Source organism: Pelodiscus sinensis, chromosome 22, assembly GCF_049634645.1.
Source record: "Pelodiscus sinensis isolate JC-2024 chromosome 22, ASM4963464v1, whole genome shotgun sequence".
Classification (NCBI taxonomy): Eukaryota; Metazoa; Chordata; order Testudines; family Trionychidae; genus Pelodiscus; species Pelodiscus sinensis.
This window is the reverse complement of record NC_134732.1, coordinates 21872780-21896118: the sequence shown is the minus strand read 5'-3', so window position 1 is coordinate 21896118 and position 23339 is coordinate 21872780. Positions and strand designations below refer to the sequence as shown.

Here is a 23339-nt window from a genome sequence, read left to right as displayed (position 1 = left end):
AAAAACAGCTCACTTCAAAACCGTCGTCAGCTGCAAACACCACTAACCTCTCCCTCTCTCCCTTTCCTTCCATTATACTAAACAGTGAGAAGCATTTGGGGGCAGACGTCGTAATAAAAGACATTTGTCAAGGCTCTGACCCTGCAATCAGGTTGTGTAGGTGGGGTAGGACCGTTAACGAGGCACCATGGAGGCACGAGGATCGGGGAGCGCAGAGTTGTTTACAGGATCAAGACCTGAGCTCTACTGACGCGTCAAAATTTCTTTGCGCTCCCTTCGTCTCCTCCCCACCTCTGGCTGTGGGAAAAGAGGGCGCACGTGGAAGAAAACTATAGAAAAGTTGGCCCCCACTTCTTGACAAGCTTGTTTTTTAAAAAACCAGGGGTCGCTAAGGCTGGGCTAAGCTCTCGCTTTTACACGCTCATGCCCTCGTGCAGCCAAATGTGGCCACCTGTGGTGCACACGTCGTGAAATGTGACAGTAGTTTAAAAAGAAATTCAGGTTTACACATGCTGAAAATGTATGAGGGCTTGCACCCACGAAGGTAAGGGGGTTTGGGACCCAGCTGAACCTGTTCTGAGCTTGCTTTTCCCGTAAGCCCTACAATTCATCCCCCGGAAAAATGGACTCTCCCTGGAAAGATTTCAATGGATTGTTTTGTTTATATTCATGAAATAAAATCCCTCTAGCTGCAGAGTGAGCACACCCCTGCATCCAAACTGTAGATATATCCATGGCGAGTGCAGCTTTCCATGTGATTCAGTAAGCCCAATGCGTAGCATTGTAGCCGTTACACCTTGAATCAAATGTCACCCAGTGGCTACATCTAGACTGGTATGATGTTCCGGAAATGCTTTTCCGTTAAAAGCATTTGCGGAAAAGAGTGTCTAGATGGGTTCGGACACTTTTCCGCAAAAACACTTTTTGCGTAAAAGCATCCGTGGCCAATCTAGACGCGCTTTTCCGCAAAAAAGCCCCGATTGCCATTTTCGCGATCGGGGCTTTTTTGCAGAAAACAAATCTGTGCTGTCTACACTGGCCCTTTTGCGCAAAAGTTTTGCGCAAAAGGGACTTTTGCCCGAACGGGAGCAGCGTAGTATTTCCGCAAAAAGCACTGATTTCTTACAGTAGGAAGTCAGTGCTTTTGCGGAAATTCAAGTGGCCAGTGTAGACAGCTGGCAAGTTTTTCCGGAAAAGCAGTTGATTTTCTGGAAAAACTGGCCAGTCTAGACACAGCCAGTGAGTTCAAAGGCTTGCTGCCCTCCCTACCCCCACGCTGGCAGGCACTCGGAAGAATTTTGTCTTTCCGAGAGCCCTAGGAGAGAAGCGGCACTTGACAAAACAAATTTGACAACTGGTTTCTATGCCCGGGTGTTATCTGGCAGCAGAAGCGCTCCATGGTTTGGTCCTCGAGAAAGCTGCCTTGGAAGTCACGTGATTAACCGATCCAGCCATTTTACCCGAATCCTCTTTTCCCCGCAGGTTTTGCCCAGAACACATCCAAGAAGTCCACCCAAATCCCCTCTAGGCTTGGACTTTCAGCAGAGAGCTCTTCCCAGTTCACGAATGCCGATTCGCCGACGCGAAGGTTCACAAAATTCTTCATTTCAGATTCAGCCGCCGTGGGCCATTGGAACAGGCCCCGCGTGAAGTGTCCCTGTCCGCAAACCAAACGCCTGCTGCCCACGTGTGGTCAGCTGGCAGACAGCCCACCTCGCCCATCTGTTCCCATGGCTTTCTGCCTTTCAACAGAGCCGAATGCCATTTGCACAAAAGGCAGTTCTGACTCGGGCAGCTTGGAGGACATGCGTCACCGTCACGGCGTCTGCCGGAGGTCCTGCCCATGTGCTACCTCCACACACTCCTTCAGGCCGGCTGTCATTGATGTAAGACGCCATCCCCAGCAGGGAAAAGGTCAGGCGCACTTCTGACTGCCAGCCAAGAGCTGTTTCGCAGGAGAGGAACGGGAAGAAATACACAGGTGCCGGACACTGAGAACTCTACCCAGATGCCTTCTTTCCTTGCGGCCATGTTCTGCATCCACGCACAGGCACACGCAATGCATCTCGCGCAGATGCAGCGCCGCACGTCACTTTCGGGAACACCATTTGGCTCTGAGCGCCGGTTTTCCTGTGAATTCCACGAGCCAAATTGAAACCGGCTGGCGAGCAGCCCCGCCATCTGGAATTCCTTCCCGAGCGCTCCCTCTGCGTTCACTGTGCTTTTTTAAAAATTATATTCAGTTTGGTTTTCCTGCTCCATTTTTTTCCATGCATGTGGTTGGGAACCCCCGGGCAAAGGGCCTCAGGATCAGCAGGCCCTTGTCTGGGGACATCTACAAATCCAAATCGCTAGTCAGGGGAGTCCTTTTTGCAGCATCGTCCCCTGCGCTAGCACTCGTTGACAGAGAACTATCTCCTGCATGAGGCCAAAATTCGCTGGCCTCTCAATTTTGGCACAATAGCTCCGGAGAGCTACCCCCACACCAGAGCCCAGGCAGTGCTAAGCCACACCCGTGGGGTGAAAAACAACCAAACTGTATGACGATATTGAGCTTTTACAGCACTTTTTACCCACGACCAACCGGTTTTCGAAGAGAACGGCACATTTGTTCCAGGGCAGAAGCACCAGGTAGGAAACCAGTCCTTTTTTTGTGATGGTACTGCCCGGTACGCGGTACTGGTGCCTCCATACGCAGTACCGGCACCTCCAGTCAGAGTTCAACAACTTTTCCCCTAGAGGACCGGCACTTTTTTTTTTTTTTAACAAAAAAAGCACTGGGAGGAAACATCTCGCTGCCCAATCAATAGCTTTGGTGAGTGCTAGCCATGCAGCTTCCCCGTGGGGACCCTGGCAGGCTCCATTTCGTCAGACCCATCCGTCAGACCCATCGCATGTCAGGTTTTGGATAAAAAAGGGGGGACACCCCGCCGGCGCAGGCTGTCTCTGTAAGTCATACCCTCTGAAGCCTGCTTTGCTTCCACCTGTGCAATTGACTCAAACAGCAGTTCTTCCTCTGGACTTCTCCCGTCCCAAAGGCGGCCGTCATTCCCTTGATTTTACTTCTTGGGGGAAACTCGCGAAGCCAGCCTCGGAGTTTGCAGAGGATCCCTCACGCGTAACGTCACAGGTAACTTTTACAGATACAAAAGTTTACGACAGGCTGTGATGGTGCGTCAGGGAGCCCCCGGCCCTGCGCCCCCGTCTTCAGCCAGATGTGCCTCTCAGTCAGGCCGCAGAATAGAAGGTTTATTTGCTTCTCAGAGATACAGCGCAGCATAGGCTCGACGTTGACATAGAAGCCAGGGCAAAGCCTAGTCCTCTTGGGGGAAAGGGGCTCACAGGCCCTTGAACACCCCGTCTGGACTTAGTCCCCTTTCTTCATGCTACCCCCTGCTAAGACTGCCCCAGCCCCCAGCAACTGGTCCCTCAGCCCCTTGAACACCCCTTGCTTTGTTCAGATTTCTCCACCTAGTCCAGGTGTCAGGACCATGCATACGTGCCTCCCCTCAGGGACCATCCCCTGCTGGGCACTGCACACAGACACACAGGTAGTACATTCCTTTTTCGTTAAAGGGATGTAAATTAGACGTCTCGCAATTGCTAATGAAGCGGGGATTCAAATCTCCCCCGTATCATTAGCATAAAAATGGCTGCCGCTTTGTCGGAAAAAAGCGCCAGTCTAGACGCTGATCTTGCGGAAAATAAAGCCTTTTCCGAAAGATCCCTTATCCCTCCAGGAAATAAGTAATATGGATGCACTCTCTCGGACTAAGAGCCCCAGGAAGCACTGGGGAGCTGCGGGAGGCTTCCCAGAGGCTAATTAGTTCAAATTAGTGGCACCGGAGCATCCGCACTAACCTTATTTCGAACTTACACGTTCAGAATTAGAGTTATTCCACATGAAAAGCAGGAGCACACAGTTCGAATTCCGCGGCCTGTTATTCCGAAATAACAGACTTGGTAGTTTAGATGCGCCGCTTACTAATTCGAAGTGGGGGCGGTGCTTATTTCGGACTCAGGTCCTAGTGTAGACAAGGGCTGAGAGATTTATTAGGGCATACACTTTCATGGATAAAACCCACTTCATCAGATGAATTGGAGTGGAGTTTACAGAGGCATGGGTGTTTGTGTGTGTGTATATCTATATGGACAACAAAAGAAAGAAGGTCCTTCTGTAAATGAAGCTAATCAAGTCAGAGTGGTGTGGCAGACCACAGCCTGTGAACTGCAAATATCTTATAGAAGGCAGCTATATTGGGAGGTGGGTTAATGCCTTCCTGTTTCCCAGTTAGTCTCACCTGAACACAGCCTGGAAATCAGCGTAGACAATGGAGGCTTAATTAGGAGTCAACCTGCAACAGGGGTTAATTAAGCACTTGTTGCTAGTTAAGGCCTCCGGGTCCCTATAAAAGGTTTCCTCCCAGGCAGCAGGGGGAGAGAGTTTGAGGGATGTGGTGCGGTGCGATGCCAAACCCCAAGGTAAAAGGCGGAAGATAATAGAAGGAAGCGATGGGTGAAGTGTCCCGGAGAGAGGTAGCTGTAGTAGGGTGCCCTGCCAGCCGGTCCTCCTGTAGGGCCCGTGGGACGGAGTCCAGTGGAGTGGGTGGGCCTGGACTCCCACCCCCCTTCTCTTGGGGGATTACCCCGCTGGGGAGACGGGAACAAACCAAAGGCCAGGAAAAGGGGGTTTGTCTTCCTCCCCACCCAGGACTTGAGAATGACTCGGTAAGCAGGGACCCTTCCCACTGGGGAAGTCCCAAGGCAACAAAGGGGTCACTGTGAGTCTCTGAGGCACACAAGAAACCGACAAGAAGCGCAGAACCCATAGGGAGCTAACAAGGGACTTTGTCACAGTGGAAATGACTCATTCCCAGCAGTTGATGTGGAAATGCGGCTCTCAAGAGGGGAAATTGCCTCTGTAATGCGTTAACCAGTTAAGATTCAATATCATCAACTGCTGTGAATGAGCCACTTCCATCCTGACCAGCACCGAACCAGAGAATTTGCCGAACCACAGGAGATCAGTATCGTCTAGCAACAGGCTCTTAGAAGACACGTAGGGGTCACGTAGAGCTAAATACCAGCCCAGAACACTGAGAGCCAGGACTGGGGGCTGTAAATAAACTTTATAGGATGGCAGGAAACTTGGCCACACCCATGAGAAGTGGACAAAAACAAAGACACACCACAGATGTTGCTGGACCAGCGAGTGCCGGATTAGAGAGATTCTACCTGTTTTAGTCCTGAGGGAATACATAGAAGAAAGCTGTCTGCTGTAGCAGGAGAGAAGCTGAGGTACTGTCAATCTCCCAGGGCCTAACGTTTAAATGCGTGCACTTCCAACCGCAGTTATGGAAAGCTACAGTCAACAACAGAAAGATGGTTCCAGACAGCAGTGAGGCAGGGATGCTACAAGAAAAATCACAATCTTACTACAAACTTTGGGAGTGTAATTGGACAGACTTGTCATGTTCGCACCAACCTCAAGAGGGCTCTGCCAGCATAAGAAAGACCCGAGTGAGAACGACTCGCTAACAACGATTGCGGTAGCAGACATGAAATGGGTAAGTAAAATGACCTTATTAAGATAGAGGAATTACATTGGACCAGAGCAGCAGTGCCTAGCAGGTGAGGCTGGATATAATATCAGGAGTCCTAAAATGCCAAGCGGTAGCTTAGCTACTGAGTGGCAATGAGGGCTAAATTGGAAGATGAAAAATTGGAAGATGAAAAAAAGAATCAATCCACCATGCTAGGTGCAAGGGCAAGTGAGTAAATATTTATCCCGGGAAGCAGGAGGCACAGAACCAGTGTGAACCGGAGGAGGGTAGGTAAGCTGCCCACACCCTGAGTCAGCTCACAGCTGTGGCCTTGCTAGAGAAAAGCATTTGCTTCCAGACGCAGCAAACAATGACACTTGTGGTTACTCCGAGCGTGTCAGAACAATGGAGCCTATTCTGGGAGCTCGTCAAGGGGGCGAAGAGTCGTAATAGAAGGAGCATGAGGCACGACGGGGAGAACACCAGACGGCGGGCGGGGAAAAGCCATGCGCCAGCCCTGTTCACAAATAAATGGCGTTCGGAAGCATATTGGCTGCTCGCAACAGGACGTTGACGGCTCCCTGTAGCAGCTCAATAGAAAGACAGTGGAGCTGACTCACCACTGCTTTGCTCCAGTGTTAAATTGGTGCAGCTCCACTTATCTTAAGGGAGTTCCCAGTTTCACCCTTGTGGAACTTCATTTCAGTGAAGGGTGGTAGGCCAGGTCTACATTATATCCAGCAGCTTGGCTCAACGTATCCAACTCCAGCCATGCAGAATACGTACCTGGAGTCAGCTTCCCTCAAGCCGAGCTTCACGGTGTTCCCACAACGGGAAGAAAAAGTACCAATGGCCACCAGCAGGGGTGGCCCTCTGAGTTCGATTTAGCGAGTCTTCACTAGACTTGCTAAATCGAACGCCGAAAGATTGATCACAGCAGTGGCGATCTTTCTTTCAGTGTAGACCAGGCCTCTGTCATGTTGGAGTAATACTGCAGGGAAGTGAGCCCTGGATTTCAGAAGTGCTTACCCTTAACATCTGAAAAAGAATCAGCAGCAACTTTTGGAGTACCAGAAGTTTGTCATTTAGGTGACAGGAGAAGAGAGAGGTTGCAGCTGAGATCAATGCCCATTGTGCTAGCCACTGCACACTCACAAAAGAGAGAGTGCCCTGCCCCCAAAACGATTGCACACTAAGTAAATAAGAAAAAGGAGAGTAAAAGGAAAAGGAAGTGATTTGCTCTTGGTCACATAGACTGGCAGCCATGCATAGAACATAGGTGATCTAACTCCCAGTACTCTCTCCACTAGACCACACTGTCTCTTCAAGGTTTTAAAAAAATTGTCGTAAGCTAGAGAATCATTAGGGAAAGAGCAGTGCTTGTAGGGAAGCTGGAATGAGAGCACACTTTGCCAAAAAAAATCACCCAACATGACAATAGAGGCTTTTCCCCGTGCCCCCCACCAATGTAGGAAGCTGCATGGAACGTGAAGGGATGAGCCCACACGGAAAAGGCAAAGAGTTTGGAGGAGGCATCAGGACGTTAGTCTGTGTGCACGTGGCTGGAAAGTGAGCTGCCATGCCAGCATCTGTGCAAATAGTTCTCCTACAGTGTCAGTTCCATTCTGGAAACATGGAGTCCTTCCATATCCTCACCCAGGACACGGGACACAAAACAGCAAAGATTTTTTTTTCTAAATGGTATCCTTACTATATAGCAGGGGTGAGCAAGATACCTCTCGCAGGCTGGATCCGGCCTTCCAAGCCACCGGATCCAGCCCACGGACCCCCTGCCAGGACCCCTAGGTACACAGCTCCATGTGCTTCTCTGCTCTGGAGGGAGGGGGTGGCTTTGGGTAATCTCCCCACCCCAAGCTCAAGCCTCAGCTCCTACTGGCCAAAAAAAATGGCCAATAGGAACTGACCCCAGTCAATCTCTCAGCGCCTATTGGCCGGAAACAATCAGCCAATAGGAGCTAAGAGACTGGCCTGGGGGATGGAGCCCATGCAAGCTTCTTCCCCCTTCCAGAACGGAGGGCCACATGGAGGGAGCAGCCTGCAGTTTTAAGCATCTGGGGCCACAGTTGGAAGGGATCCTAACCTGCCTTGAGGGTGCTGCAGGGCTGCTGGCTGGGAGATGCTTAGGTAAGCACCTCCCAGCCAGGGCCTGCCTCTGGTACCTCTGCCCTTCCTGCACCTAAACTCCTTTCCTCAAGTCACCATCCAAACCCTCTGCATCCTCCTGCCCCAGACCCTGTATCCTCTCGTATATTCCTCCCCCAGGCCAGAATCCTCTCCTGCACCCAAACACCCTCCCTGACCCTGCACCCCAATCCGCTGACCCCGGTCATAACCCCCTCCTTCACCCATACTCCCTCCCAGACCCCACACTGTCTCCTGCACCCCAGTCCCTTACTCCATGTGCCCTTCGGCACCCAACCTCCACCCTAGACCCTGCACCCCCTCCACAGCAAAGTGCGGCCCTTGACCACTTTCCAAAATCTTGGTGTGGGCCCCCGCCCAACATGATCACCCACCCCTGCTCTACAGAAAGGAAGTGCAAGAATTTGTCTGGGTCTATTTGTAACCCGTAGACCAACGTCTCAAACCAAACAGGCAAAACTGTTCTTGGCTCAGACCATCAGAAAGCGGGAGTCCAGCACATACCTGCCAGAGCCCTGCCATCACCTTCATTACAACATACACACCCGTAACAGCTGTTCCACCTTGCGGACTCAGCATCTGCCCTCCAGGTAGCTCTTTGCTCCTTGGCCTCCGAAGACTGCTCTCCTGCCGCCGCCCTTATTTCACCCGCAGATTGGCTCCCTGGGGCTGGCCGCGGAGGCCCGAATTTATACTGCGTAACTGAACCCGCAGGCCCTCCACACAGCACCGCCACGGGGCCAACCGGGCTTATTCCTGTACCCCTCATCCTTCCCCGCCTCTGCGTGTTGTTGCACGTGCGTGGCAGGTCTCAGAGTCGAGGCGAACCTCCCTGAGGGAGGGATCCTTCCACCCTGCACGGCAGGACGGCGAAGGTAGTGTAATGGGATGTGGCTCCTTTCCTGCTTTCTTTCCCACACAAAGGGCACACTCCCCAGCCATGGCGCCTTCACCGCAAGGCTGGCGACAGATTTTGCTGGGCCCTGAGTAATCGGGGGGAGCTCCGTGCCAAGCCCCAGGAAGAGGCGGGGTCTCAGGCAGAAGGGGCGGGGCTAGAGGCAGCCAGCCCTCAGTGTTACGTGGGACTCCGGCAAAATTAAAGGGCCTGGGGTAGTTGCCATGGTGGCCCAAAGCCACAGCCCTTTTAAATCACCAGCCCCTGGGGCAACTTCCCCCTTTGCCCCTCCCCCCTTTGCCCCTCCCCCTGAGCAGTAGCTCTGCTTCACGGAATCTTTGAATTTTACGTTTCCTCCCCCATTTCCACAGCAACCCAGTGACGGAACCAACTTTTGATCTCCCTCCGCTGAGGCCTACACATAACTCGGCTCTACCAGCCCTGGTCCTCTCTCTCATCCCTTGGCGCTTCCTTCCTGCCTCTTTATCAGCCGTGGGCTAATTGGCTCCTTATCCCGCCCAGTCTCATTACCCACCTGCTTTCTCTGGTGAAGTCATTAACATCTGAGGGGTCCGAAGGCAGGTTGAGCTATTTGCTCCCCACCCCAAAGGGCACAAGTCAGGGCCGGCCCACAACATTTTAGCACCTGAGGCAGGGAGCTCAAATGACGCCCCTTTGCTTGGGCCAAAACTTTGAAAGGTCTCAATTCTCTGGGTCCTAGTGGCACCCTCCCACAGTCTGGCACCTGAGGTGGCTGCCTCAGTTCACATCATGGTAAGGCCAGGCCTGGCACAAGCACCCAACTGGACTGTAGGCCTGCCGGGCATGACACTGTGCACCCCAGACGTGGCACCCTCAGAAGACCACGGGGAGCTACAAAAGCAGACGAACCCACATCCCCAGAAAATATACTTGGCACATGAACCTGGGGGAGACCAGCATCCATCCCTCCCAATCACAAGAGGGGATTAGCTGATAAGAGCGGGACAATTCTGGTATGAAACACACACATCCAAACGTGTGTGCGATAACATAGATACAACGAACCCTCTCTGACTGCAAGGATGATAGTGTTGTACAGGAGGAAATCATAGCTCCTAATACTTTGATACATACATTGAAGCCAAACACTTTGGGAAACCTGCAAAATCAAGCATGAATATCAAGCCTGAAGGATTTGTTTGAGAAAATACCACAATCCTGATCATGCTCTGGTCCGTAAATGAAATAGATTCTCTTCGTTCTCCTGGACCTCTGATGAAGCAACGGGCTTAAATTGGAGCAAAGGAAGTTGAGGTTGGACATTAGGAAAAACTTCCTGCCTGTCAGGGTGGTTAAACACTGGAATAAATTGCCTAGGGAGGTTGTGGAATCTCCATCACTGGAGATATTTAAGAGCAGGTTGGACAGACACCTGTCCGGGATGGTCTAGATGGTGCTGGGTCCTGCTGTGAGGGCAGGGGACTGGACTTGATGTCCTCGCAAGGTCCCTTCCAGTTCTATACATCTCCATTCTTAGAAACAGTAGGTGCTCTCACGATACTAGTTCTCAATGTCTGTGAGCAGCTTGACCAGTAACCACTTCTAGAAAAGGCGATGAAAAGAAAAACAAAGATCACTCACTTTCATGCAAGCAACTTAAAAGCTGTGTGGGAATTAAGGAATTTCCAATGGGTAGGAAATTCTGCAACTTTAAATTTTGTTTTCACTTCTGAATCAGAACAAAAAAGACACATTTTGATTTGGCCAAGAAGGGGTTAATGCAGGCTGGAGGGTGCCTGCACAAAGCCCTGGCCAATCAGAAAGGGGCTTAGAAGGAGCCAATGAGAAGGTGGCTCACTAGGGCAGCTCTAGTTATAAGAAGCTGCTCTGCAGAACAGTGGGCAGTTGGGGCCTGACCAGGGAGGTTCTCAGGCAAGAACCTTAGAGAAAGCAGAGCTGGGCAGGCTCAGGGAAACGAGAGAGAGGGCGTTTCCCTGACTGCCTCAGTTTCCCAGCTGTTCTCACAGCAGGAGGCTGACAGAAGCAAATGCTCCCGTCAGCTTCCCTTACTCCTCGTATGAGTACCGGTCACCGATGGAGGCTCCGAGTTTGATTTAGTGGGTCTTAACTAGACCTTCAAAATCAAACTCCAGGAGATCAATCTCAGCAGCATCAATCTTCCATGGGGGGAAGATATGGCCTGATACAAGTTCAACAGAGTGATGCCAATGTGCCCCAGCTGGGGGTCTAGCGTTCTATCTTCCAGTCTTCTACATCTAGCCCATTTGAGACAGTTCTCAGTGATACGTAACATCAGATTTTCATTGGGAAAAACAAATGTATTATAAATTATTACATCTAAAATAAAGCTAGATGTACAAGGAACATACACCAAGGAAAGATGAAAATTTGAGCCAAGAGGATTAGGTCATGCTAAGCAAATAAAAACCATCTTCTTTTTTCTCATGATGTTTGCTGTATATATGGAATTACGCAAAGGACAATTTCCACTCGCTCCACTGGACTCTGTGTTGCACTTATTCTCAGCAACTGGCCCCTGCTAGTAACAAACATGCCAACAATATTCGTGAAAGAATTATGGTATTTTGTTTTTGAAACTGTTACGAGGAAATGGCACTTTTATTCTTTGCCCTTTCTCTTAATATATCTTACTAATAGTCCTACCGCTAACAACTGGATTCCTAATCTAAGGGAAATCTGGCATATTCAGTATGTCTGTAGAAAATATCAATTAATGTGGTTTTGAAATGGCATTTTCAATTAAGCCAAGTCAGTAATTGCCACCTGAACCTTTCCCAACAATTTACAAAGTAAATTAGCAATTAAGAATGCCATTTATTCATTAAAGTTCTACAAGCCAAACAAAAAATACCCTTTTTTATGAAGCTGTCCCAAACCGTTACACACCTGCTCCGATGAGAATCACAATGATTTATGGAGCAATTTCAGCCTCATTTAGCAGGTGGGTGTACACAACCTATTGACTTCAGTGGCCGTCATCAATTCTGTGCCCAGTATGAGATCTTGAAATGACTCATGACGCCATTGGAAAGAACAGCCCATCGCCCATATTAAATGTACTAACAGCTTCCTACTCGTTCAGGGAAACAGCACAATTATCCCATGTCACTACCAAGCACTTAACGGTGAGGGGTGTAGGATCAGCATGTGAAACGAGGCCCCGTTTAGAACGACATTGCCGGAGTTTGCAAAGCAGCTGGCAAAAGGTGGGCGCTACACTATCAAAAGACGGATAATAATACCCACCTTCCAACAGGAAGCTCAGATCTCAGCTTCAAGCGTTAACTCAGTGGCAACAGGATAAGGAGCAACACAAGCCATCACACATAGGAGCAGGGTGTCGATGAGAGAGTTAGGAATTCTGGGAAACTAAGCCCCACCAGGAAAAAGTAGCCTTTGAAGACTGAAACTGAGGCACGCCCAGATGGGAACACAGATCCTTTAATAAAGGAAAAACAATGCCTGATCCAATGAAATGTGCATCTCTGATATGCACACAGAGGAGGGTAGAAGAAGGCTCAATGGGAAAATGTTTACCATATGAACCTAGAACCGAGACACACAGAAACATGGCAGGGCATCTATCTGATCCCACGGCAACATTGCCTGCCGTATCCTAAAGTCTCAACCTGGTCTACACTAGGACGTTATTTCAAAATAACCCCCCTCAGGTCGACTTTATAAATGGAGCATCCACATGACCAAGCCCGTTATTTCGAAATAACAGGCCGCTTAATTCGAAATCTGTACTCCTGCTTTCCTCAGGAATAACGCTAATTCTGAAATAGTTATTTTGACATAGCGGTGGTGTGGACACGCCGGTGCTGCTATTTTAAAATAACGACTCCCCAGAATAACTCAAACTAATTACTCTCTGGTGCTTCCTAGGGCTCTAAGTCCAAGATAGCGTGTCCACATTAATGGAGCCTGTCACAGACTAATTTCGATGCTTCCCTGTAGTGAGCACACGCTAGTTTGAATTTGTTAAATCGGGAGTTAAGTCAAATTTAGTAATTTTGAAATAGTTTCCTCGTGTAGACATGGCCTCAGTTATTGTAGCATCTGCAGGCCCTAACTCAGAGGAGACTCTGCTATGCCAGCCACAGACAGATTTTTCTAAAAATGGGTCTTAAATTGTGTCTCGGAGCCACCCTGTGCCAAACCAATTCAGCTGCTGGCATCACCTTCTCCCTGCACCCACAATAGCGCGGTTACTTTGACTCCTCCTTGGGTGCCCTTAGTGTTACTTACACCGAAACAGGCAATGGGTAAATTTTAGAAGGTCCCTGACCACGTGGCTGCTGTCACCATTACAGTGACAGCCCCGCCGAGGAATTCGGTTACAACACACCTGCACTCGGATATCCCGCAGGGCCCATGAAGAGAACATAATGCTGCCATTCAAAGCTCATCCGGTAAAGGCTTCATCCCATCCCATCAGAAATTCCCTTTGCATCTTTGAAAGGATATTAAACCTAAAGTTACAGCTGGACTAATTCTAAGAGTATGTCTACACAGCAAAGTTATTTCGAAATAACTTTCCTAGAGTCTACACAAGCCAACTGCTATTTCAAAATTAATTTGAAATAGCGGAGGGCTTATTTTGAAATTGGTAAACCTCATTCCACAAGGAATAGCACCAATTTTGAAATTGCTATTTCAAAATACGCACTGTGTAGACAAAATAAGTGCCTATTTTGAAATAGGGGGCCTCCAGCCCTTCCCAGGGTGCCCTGCTGGCTGCCCTGGCCACAAGGTAACTTCTGACCTGATGCCCTGCTGGAACCAGTCCCGGTTGGCCTTAAATGTGATTCAGCATCCAATCAGTGCAGACGTGCTATTTCGAAATAGCAAAAAGCTATTTCGAAATGCATTTTGTGTGTATACGCATTATTTCGAAATAAGAGATTTCAAAATAACGCTGTAGTGTAGACATACCTAACTGCTTTGTGGTTTTCATTGTACTACCGGATTTCTCGGAAGCTTGTTCAGAAGACTTTGAAAACATTAAGAAATATGAGCCACTTCCCACTTCACTTAAGCTGGAAATATCAGGCGGTTTATTACTGCTCATCAAACTTGCTTAATTCTTTTCAGTATTAGTCCCTTGCTGGATTACTGTCAGCCTAAGGGCCTTCTCAAAAATGTAAAGATTGAGGAAAATATAATCCCATTAAGAAATGTTCCAAGTTTTCCTTTCCAGGGCTTTAAACTGCGACTGTTAGCTTTTTTCCAACCCCCTGGGTTTCCCTGTGAAATGCTACCCTTGACATTATTAAAAGCAACGGTGTCTCAATGCCCGCTCACTCATCCTTCTTTCCTCTAATTTTCCTCTCTGCCAGGTGACCTCCTACAGTTCCAACTTCTAATATGTGCAGCCTGTTATTGCTGATAAAATGCAGTGCTCAGAAACAGCTGGAAAGTCAACTTCAGTCTTAAGTGCAGGGATAGTTACAAGCAATGCTCTCAACATCTTTATGTTTCATTGCATGACAGCAGTTGAAAGCATGGGACCAGTTACTAAAGAACAGACCAGTTTTGGCTTAGAGGGAGTAGAGTCATTTTAATCTCACCCTGCGCGACCTCTCCACTCTACAACAGTATTTTTCCATAAGAGGTAGGCGGCACAGTGTGATTTGACCTAACGCTGAAGTTCAAGAAAATATGATCTTACTGTTAATTCCAGGGGAGCCAACAGATAAGGTAGGAGGGGCCCTGGCTCCATTCTCCCAGAAGGGGTGGGCCTCAGGTAAAAGGAGCAGGCTGGGGGGCAGCCAGGCCTCAGTGCTACAACCCCCACCAGCCCTCAGTGCTGCCTGGAGCATGTCACGGTTTAACACTTAGACCTGGTCTACACTGGAGCGGAAGGTCATCCTAAGATACGCAATTCCAGCTACGTCAATTACGTTGCTGCAGTCAAAATACCTTAAATGGCCATCCACACATCAGGGGGTCGACAGGAGCAAATGCTCCCATTAGCTTCCCTTGTTCCTTGTGGGGAGCAGCAGTATTGGTGCTGACAGGGGCACCCTCTGAGTTTGATTTAGCACCTCTTCAAAAGACCTGCTAAATCAAACCCCGAAAGATCGATCACAGCATCGATCTTTCATGTAGTGTAGATGTGCCCTCAGTGACAAATGTAGAAGATGGAACGTGGATAATCCCAAGAAAGGAGGAGGAAAATGCATCACTAGCCCATTAACATGGAAGGACGAATAAGAAGCGTTTGTTTGTTGTTCAGTTTCTCTGAGTACAGCTAATTCTTGGTTATACAGTGTTAGGAGAATCTCAGACTCAAAACAGAAGCTGCTGAAGTTTTATATAGATGACATTGCATACCTTCCACATATGAGCTGTTCCAAAAACCCTTGCATACCAAAAGGATTCTTGGTTGATAATTAGATTCAGAAAGAAACTACACTTAATCAAAGTGACATCCATTACTTCTTGTTACAGTAAAACGGGCCGTGTGGCTCCCGGCATTGATTTTCTGAAAATATCTGCAGACTGTTTAACTTGGGCAAAGATTGGGATCCTTCTGGACCTGCTTTCTAGACACCATTCGGATATGTTTGGTTTTTCCCACTCCCCCAGCTGTCAGCGCTGCCCAGGATAAAACCGACAAAGCATGGAGTGTCACCAGGCAAACACGGAGAGAGGCAAATGCACAAAGATACTCAAAGCAGCTCTTGTAGCAGATGCCTGTATTTACCAATTCTGCAGATGTGCTTTCTCAGCTACCTTTCATCGGTAAGTATCAACTTCACTTTCGAACCAGCAACTTTCGTTGTAAATTCCCATCTTACATCAACAAAGGGTTGTTATGCTCAGTCTCTGCTCCTCTCCTCCAACACCTCAACCGGCCGTCTCCTGCACACACAGTCTTGCAATAGCATCTAGCACAGGATTCCCAGTACAGAGAAGTCAGAAGCCCGGTGCCAAGTTAGTTAGAAGGTGGCAAAACTTGAGCAACGAACAGCCCCCTCCCGATTTCACTTCAACATCGTTCGGCTCAAATACAAACAAAACTCACTGACGTGTTTTATTGCACCGCGTTATTATATTTTGATTGCTTTGAACACCTGCATGGCAACACAGTCTCAAACACAGTGTCCTAAAACAGAGGGCTCCACCCGATCAGAGTTGGGGACTGACCCAAAACCTGATAAGGTCAATGGAAGGGCCTTCATACAGCAACTAACCCAAAAAGGACATTTCTTCCCTGTTCCTGTTAGTGGTTAGTTTACACCCAGAAGCAGGGAGATTGTATCCTTTCTAAATGAAATTTAATCCTGTTTTATGTAATTGTGGATTTCCTTAGCCAGGTAGCATTTTATACATACATAAATATATATACACAGGTTAAACCTCTACAGTCCAGCACCCTCAGGGCCTGACCAGCACTGAAACAGAGAATTTGCCAAACTACGGAGGTCAATATTATCTAGCAGAATTACCAACACTTCCACTGCTTACTGGGCTCTTAGATGACATTTTGAGGTCGATTAGAGCTAAACAACAACAACAGGACACTGAGAGCCAGGACTGGTGGCTGTAAACAAACTTTATGGGACTGCGGGAAATTTGGCCACACCCATGATAAGTGGACATCCAGCTAACTAACATCATGCCAGTGCAATACCTTGTGGCAATGAGTTCCACAAATTGACTGTGAGTCATGTGAACAAGTATTTCCTTTGTTCCATTTTAAATCTGTTGCTTTTGGTTAAGTATTCCCTTGGCTCATGCAGGACAAGAAAGGATACATAGGAGCACCCAACTCTGTACTGATCATTATTTTCTCTGCTTCCATAATGTCTCTTCTTATTTGTCTCCTGCTTGATTTATCCCCTTCTGCTATCAAGGCATATTACAACTCTATTCTAGTCTATTAATGTTCCAGTATTCCTGTTTGAAGGCTTATTGTCGAGTTTGTAACTTCACTCCCTGTCCCCAAAAAAACTCATTTTAAAAATAGGTGCAACGTTTGCTACCTTCCCATCTGGTAGTTGATTTCAATGAGAATTTGCATATATTTGTTATCAACTTAGTTATTTCACTTGAAAGTTCCTGCAAAATTGTTAGATTAAATCTCTCCTCCTACTGCTCTTTAATTGAGCTACTTAATTATTTGCTCCGACACTTTCTCTTCTGGTGCCTCCATCTCCTCTTTCTTACCTTAATCCACTGGTCTCCCCAACATAGTTGGTGGTGAAGATGGTTTAATAAGCCGCCACCCAAAAGAAATGCTTCTAGTAATGCAGAAAAATAATTACTGGCTTCCTTTCTATGGTAAAGTATCCATAATCCTTTCAAGTTGATGCTGCTTCACAGGCAAAAGTCTTTTAATAAAAAAAAAAAACTTAACACTCTAGGGGAGCTTGCAAAAACGGCAGATACTTCCGACGCTAATCCTTTTACTTTGCTCTTTTAAATAAATTAGGTATTTTTTTCACCGAGTGTTTGCTATTCACACACCAACTCGAAGACCGGGAATGTGGCCCCATACATCATTATTTAAATTGTTCACAGTACCAAGTGCTGTTCTCATAGGGACTTTTCATCAGCTATAAAACACCACATTCCTGTCACAATTATATCAAAGCACTGCAAGGCAAACATTTGCACTGCTTGGTATTTATGACTAAGTGTAGAAATGCCAAAAATGTTTTCCCACTTTGCTCTGCTATTCTAACTCAGCTAAACATTAACCTCGTTTGGCTAATTTACTAGTCAAAGTTACCCTAGAGAGCTTGATTCATCTCCAACATATTATGATCATCAGTGCCTTGAAATGAATTTGGTGCCGCAGAGTAAAATTTTCAAAAGCATTCTGCCACAGATGCCAAGGAGAGCATTGATTTGACCCCTGGTGAACATGGATTGTTCACATGAGTAAGGATGGCCGGATGGCGCGCTATCAGAGAAGTTACACATTTTGAAATACAGCATGGATCAGTATTTCCCAGTTGAGGTGGGAAGCCAAACAACCAGACAGAACCAAAAGCCAAGGAATTAGAGACGTCTTGAGAAACAAAGTTAATACAGAAACCTTACTCACAAACTCACTTCTGAATCCATACTAAAGCAGGGACAGACAAGAGAAAAGAATAACCACAAAATCTGCAGTGACTCAGAAACGAAAGAATTTCAAATCCATTGCAATTATTTACAGAGGAAAAACAGGAGAACTGCAATACTCATCCTTATGACAAAATCCCTGTCATACTTTTGAAATACAACTATTTTAGTGTGTGACAGTCTATTTACAATCCAGTTCCTGTTTTCCTGAATAAAGCCAACTCAATGGATATGATACACCAGTATCAGTTTTAAGTAGTGACTTTTAAGGGATTTGAGTTTCAAAACACTGCAAATCAAGCAGTATTCAATTTTGAGAATTGCCAGTTCTTCTTATGCAGCCATTATCTGATGGAAATTGTTCAAATTGGTTATTTAAAATACCATTTGTGAATTATATCTATTATATCTATTTCCTTTGTGACCAAACAATAGTGTTATATATATAATTTGCAGGTTTGAAAGAAAGCTTAAAGAGTGTTAGAAAGAGATTTTAATTCTAGCTACACCCAGTTCTACATAATTATTCAAGAGTTAACCACCCAACAATGTAAAATTTGCTTCAGCATGGCAGGAATAGCTGCTTAGATTTTCAACTGACTTGTGGGTAGCAATCAGCCCCTCCCCCCAGCATGATAGCTTCTTGATTCTTGTCCCATGTCCACGTTGCACTGGAGGGCAACTCCTCATTCATGTATTTTAAGTGGTCTCCTGCAGCAGATCCCGGCCACTTCGTGGCTTTTCTTCGTGTTGATTTAGCTGTGCAGACCCGATAATACATCAGGGCAAAAGGGGAGGGAAAAGGCGCTTTCAAAGCCAACCCAACAGGCCACAGCCCAAGCCAAGAAACAAACACGACTGCAACATCCCCAGCAGCTCTCTGCCCGGCTCGGTTCCAGGGAGCATCCTGGCTGCGGCCAGAGCCTCGGCCAGCGCTGTAACCTTACATGGATTGCAACTCGTCCTCCCGCTTGTCAAGAACCATGTGGCCTCCGGATCCTCACCCCGACAGGGAGCGGCCGAGGGAGCTCGCTCCAGGAACCTCGCGCTGCTCCCTGTGGACCCCCCCCCACCCCGAACCCCACTCCCAGCAAGCCACTGCAAAGAGGAGCCTCCCCCCGCCGCAGCCAGCCGCTCTGCGGGGCTGCCCCGCCAGAGTCCCTATGAGAGGAGCGGCCGTCAGCACCCTGGAGAGCGCCCTGGGCTCAGCGGCTCGCCTGCAGCACCTCGGAGAGCGCCTAAGGGCCTCCCGCACACACAGACACCCCCCCGCACCCCCAGCCCATTGACCTTTGTCCATGCTCCCTCTGCCCCCCAGGGGCCGGCAGCACCCGCCCCTCCTCCCCCTCGGGAGCATCCAGTCCCATTCCCCCCGCCTGGGGCTAACACCCCCTTTACCTCCCCGACCCCGGGGCTCACAGCCCCCCCCCCCACGCCTGGGGCTAACACCCCCTTTACCTCCCCGACCCCGGGGCTCACAGCTCCCCCCACGCCTGGGGCTAACACCCCCTTTACCCTCCCGACCCCGAGGCTAACACCCCCTTTACCCCCTCCCCGTTCCCGGAGCTAACACCCCCTTCACACACCCCCGGTCTGGGGCTAACACCCCCTTCACCCTCCTCCCCCACCCGGGGGCTAACATGACCGGCTCCCCGTGCCCTTTGTGCCACTCCTGGGCCCTGGAGCTAACACCCCCCCTATTGCATCCGGCCCTGGGGGCTGACACCTTTTCACCCCCTCTCCTCCGGCCCCGGGGATGACCCCCCCCCCCGCTCCCGCATGCCCTGGGACTGACACCTCCTGCCCTCGGACTGACCCTCCGCCCCCCACAGCCCGGGGCTGACACCTCCTGCCCCCCGACCCTGGGACTGACACCCCCCGACCCGGGCCCTACCTGTCGTCGTTCTGGAAGGCCTGGTCCCCCAGCAGCAGGTCCCGGAACCGGTAGCGGGGCGGCAGGGGCAGCACCTCGGACTCCAGCTCGTTCATCTTCAGCGCGGCGATGTCCAGGATGACCCCGCTCCGGCCGCCGCCGCAGCCCCCGCAGCCGCCGGGCGACGCGAGCCTGCGGGCGAGAAGGGGAGGGATGGAGCCGGGCTGGAGCCGCCCCCCGTCGCTCCAGCCCGGGACCGCGCCACGCGCCTCCCCGGGGCAGCCGCGGGTAGGACTGGACTGGGGGGGGGGGGGGGCGGGCGCGGGGCTCCCCAGCCGGGAACCGGCTCCCCGCTGCTCAAGTCTGGGGGGCCGAGCCCGCCCCTCGCCCGCCGGCACCGGGAGCAGGGCCGCGGAAGGACAAGCCCGGCACCGATCGGCGGCAGATCCAGGCAGCGCGCCGCCGGGAGGGACAGGAGGTGGGGACGGGGGGAGGGGGGCGCGGACACACACAGGTGCGCGGGGCCACCGGGCACCGCCTGCCCTGCCATCGCTCCAGCGGGAAAGGCTCACGCAGGAACCGGTCGGCTGGGTCCCTCCCGGGCCCGCCAGGAAAGGAGGCGAAGGGGGGGGGGGGCGGAGGACGCTGCCATGCCTGACCCTGGGGGGAAGCTAGGGGGGTCAGCCCGAGTTCTGTTGCAGGTGCAGCACTCCAGGCACGGGGGTTAGCCAGTGCGGAGCAGCCGCTCTTCCCCTCGCCCTCCACAAGGTGAAAGGGGAAAAAAATCAACCACGATTTTTGTTAAAACAGCCTTAGGGATGATTTGAGGGGAATTCAACCGCTCTCCCAGCTGCCAGCCACTCCTCGCCTCACATGGCTTTTACCTACACCCAGCAGGCCCAGGCACTACAATGTTTAAGTCAAGCAAAAACTGTTCCTGGTTGGTTGGTTGGTTTCTTAAAATCATCTCTAGGATCTGGACTCTCTCAGTCTACACTGAGGCCAAGCTACAGGACACCATCCCTATAAAACAGAGCTCCTGCAAATGTCACTCCATTCAGCAGAATCAAGGCCGGCCCTTTGGTACCCGCAGAGGGGAGCTCAAATGATGCCCCCATGCCTGCTCGCGTGGGCCAAAACTTGGAAAAGTCTGCATCCTCCAGCACAGCACTCCACCATCTCTGTGCATCTAGAGCAGAGAGAACACACATGAACCAGCAGCAGACACAATTTTCTACACTCGGGGTCCTAGTGATACCCCCCCTCCAGTCTGGCACCTGAGGCAGCCACCTCAGTTCACCTCATGGTAAGGCCGGCCATGAGAATCACTCCTTGCTCAAGAGGAACAAACTGGAGAAATGGTCTGAGGTGGAGTTTAAGGAGAAATGCAAAGTGCTCTGCTTAGGTAGGAAGGAACAATCCATGTCGCACATACCAAATGGGAAGTGACTGTCTGGGAAGGAGTCCTGCAGAAAGGGATCTAGGGGTCAGAGTGGACCACAAGCTAAATATAAGTCAACAGTGTGACACTGTTGCAAAAAAAGCAAACATGATTCTGGGAGGTATTCACAGGAGTGTTGTGAGGAAGACACAAGAAGTCATTCTTTCACTCTACTCGGCGCTGGTTAGGCCTTAACTGGAGTATTGTGTCCAGTTCTGGGCACCACATTTCAAAAAAAGATGGAGAAATTGGAGAGGGTCCAGACAAGAGCAACAAGAAGGAGTAAAGGTCTAGAGAACATGACCTATGACGGAAGACTGAAAGAACTGGGCTTGTTTAGTTTAGAAAAGAGCAGACCGAGAGGGGACATAACAGTAGCTTTCATGTATCTAAAAGGGTGTCACAAGGAGGAGGAAGAAAAATTGTTCTCCTTGGCCTCTGGTGATAGGACAAGCAGCAATGGGCTTAAACTGCAGCAAAAGAAATTTGGATATTAGGAAAAACTTCCTAACAGTCGGGTTGGTTGAACATTGGAATAAATTGCCTAGGGAGTTTATGGAATCTCCATCACTGGAGATATTTAAGAGCAGGTTAGACAGACACCTGTCAGGGATGATAGACGACAGTGCTTGATCCTGATGTGAGGACAGGGGACTGGACTTAGTGATCTCTTAAGGTCCCTCCCAGTCCTGGTATTCTATGATTCTGTAAGCTTCATGTTTCAGAGGGGTAGCCAGGTTAGTCTGTTTCAGCAAAAACAGCAAGGACTCCGGTGGCAATTTAAAGATTAGCACATTTGTTAGCATATTAGGGCAGAAGTTTTCATGAGCTACAACTCACTCTCTCAGATGCGGAAGAGAAAAGAAAGGGAAAAAGGGGGGATACAGAGATGGGAGCTAATTCAGTGCTAATTTAATGAGAGTGGACGGAGCTCATCTCCCACAGTGATGAGAAGGCGAGATTGCCTGCATGGGAAATGATCTATTGTAATCCAAGAACCATTCCATGCCTCTATGTAATGCTTGTTTCAGGGTGTCAATTGTGCATATGAATTCCAGCTCAGCAGTTTCTCCTTGCAGTCTGTTTTTGACATTCGGATTCTTTGTTTGGCCTCAGAAGGGTGGCCTGGAGGACCAGCAGATCTTTGGAGCTTTATGGAGGGAAGAAGTGCAATAGCCCGGCAGGAAGTTTATTCCTCTCCCTCTCATCCAACATGCAGTTTTGTGGCTCAAAAGGACCAAGGGCCAAATGACACAAGCCCTGTTACTTCGATTTATAAGGGCCTGAGCCAGTATGTACAGAAGCTGCTCCACCAGCTTTGGGTCAGGTCCTTCATCCACAACATGTAGGAATGCAATGACAGAACCTCAAGAGCATGATTGCAAATTAGCATCTACGACAAGACAGCTGATTTCCTGCAGGGATGGCTACCAGGCTGCAGAAATGCCCCCAAAGCCCTTCATGCCCTCTCACAGGTTCGTTTTACACCTGTAGTAACTCAGAATCCTCTACAATAACTTGCCAGTTTGCTCGGTTGTTGAACTTTATGCTACAGTTCTTAAGGCTGTGAAGGCATATATTTCGGCTGAAAGCAGCCCCCAAAAAGTTAATTGAACTCGTGACTCAGCACTTTAGATCAGCACCTTACTCACTGCAGTAACCACAGTGAGTCCTTTAAAAACAACGTCCGTGCCAATCTAGACACGCTTTTCCGCAAAAAAGCCCCAATCTCCATTTTCACGATCGGGGCTTTTTTGCGGAAAACAAATCTCAGCTGTCTACACTGGCCCTTTTGCGCAAAAGGGACTTTTGCCTGAACGGGAGCAGAATAGTATTTCCGCAAGAAGCACTGATTTCTTACAGTAGGAAGTCAGTGCTTTTGCAGAAATTCAAGTGGCCAGTGTAGACAGTTGGCAAGTTTTTCCAGAAAAGCGGCTGATTTTCCGGAAAAACTGGCCAGTCTAGACACCGCCTTAGAGTATTTGCGCTAAATCTTGCCAGTCTAAACGTAGCAGCAGAGAATTTCCTGCCTCGAATTCCATTGAACAAGTTCCTGTTTAAAAGGCGGCTCCATTCCATTCCCTAGAGCAGGGGTGAGGAACCTAAGGCCCGGGGACCACATGTGGCCCCCAGCTTGCCTGGATCCATTCCCCAAGGCTCGGGGTTCCTCCCAGTATTAGGAAGCCCATGCTGATGCTCCAGCCCTCCTGCCATCCCCCCATGGAGCTGGAGCACACAAAATCTACTAGCCTGGCGCCCCCAAGACTCGGGTGTGCAAGGGGAATGTGGAGAATGTCTTTCTCTTTCTCCATCGGGAGG

General features: G+C 49.4%; 1 protein-coding gene across 8 annotated transcripts in view; it reads right to left on the bottom strand.

Annotated features, from left to right (window-relative positions):
* KCNT1 (potassium sodium-activated channel subfamily T member 1) overlaps nt 1-23339 on the bottom strand; it is a 231694-nt gene that overhangs the window by 182240 nt on the left and 26115 nt on the right. For all 8 annotated transcript variants that reach the window (XM_075905515.1, XM_075905514.1, XM_075905517.1 and 5 more), the window contains one exon: nt 19601-19771. In XM_075905515.1, the coding sequence (XP_075761630.1) occupies nt 19601-19771 (171 nt within the window). The remainder of the gene's footprint in view (nt 1-19600; nt 19772-23339) is intronic.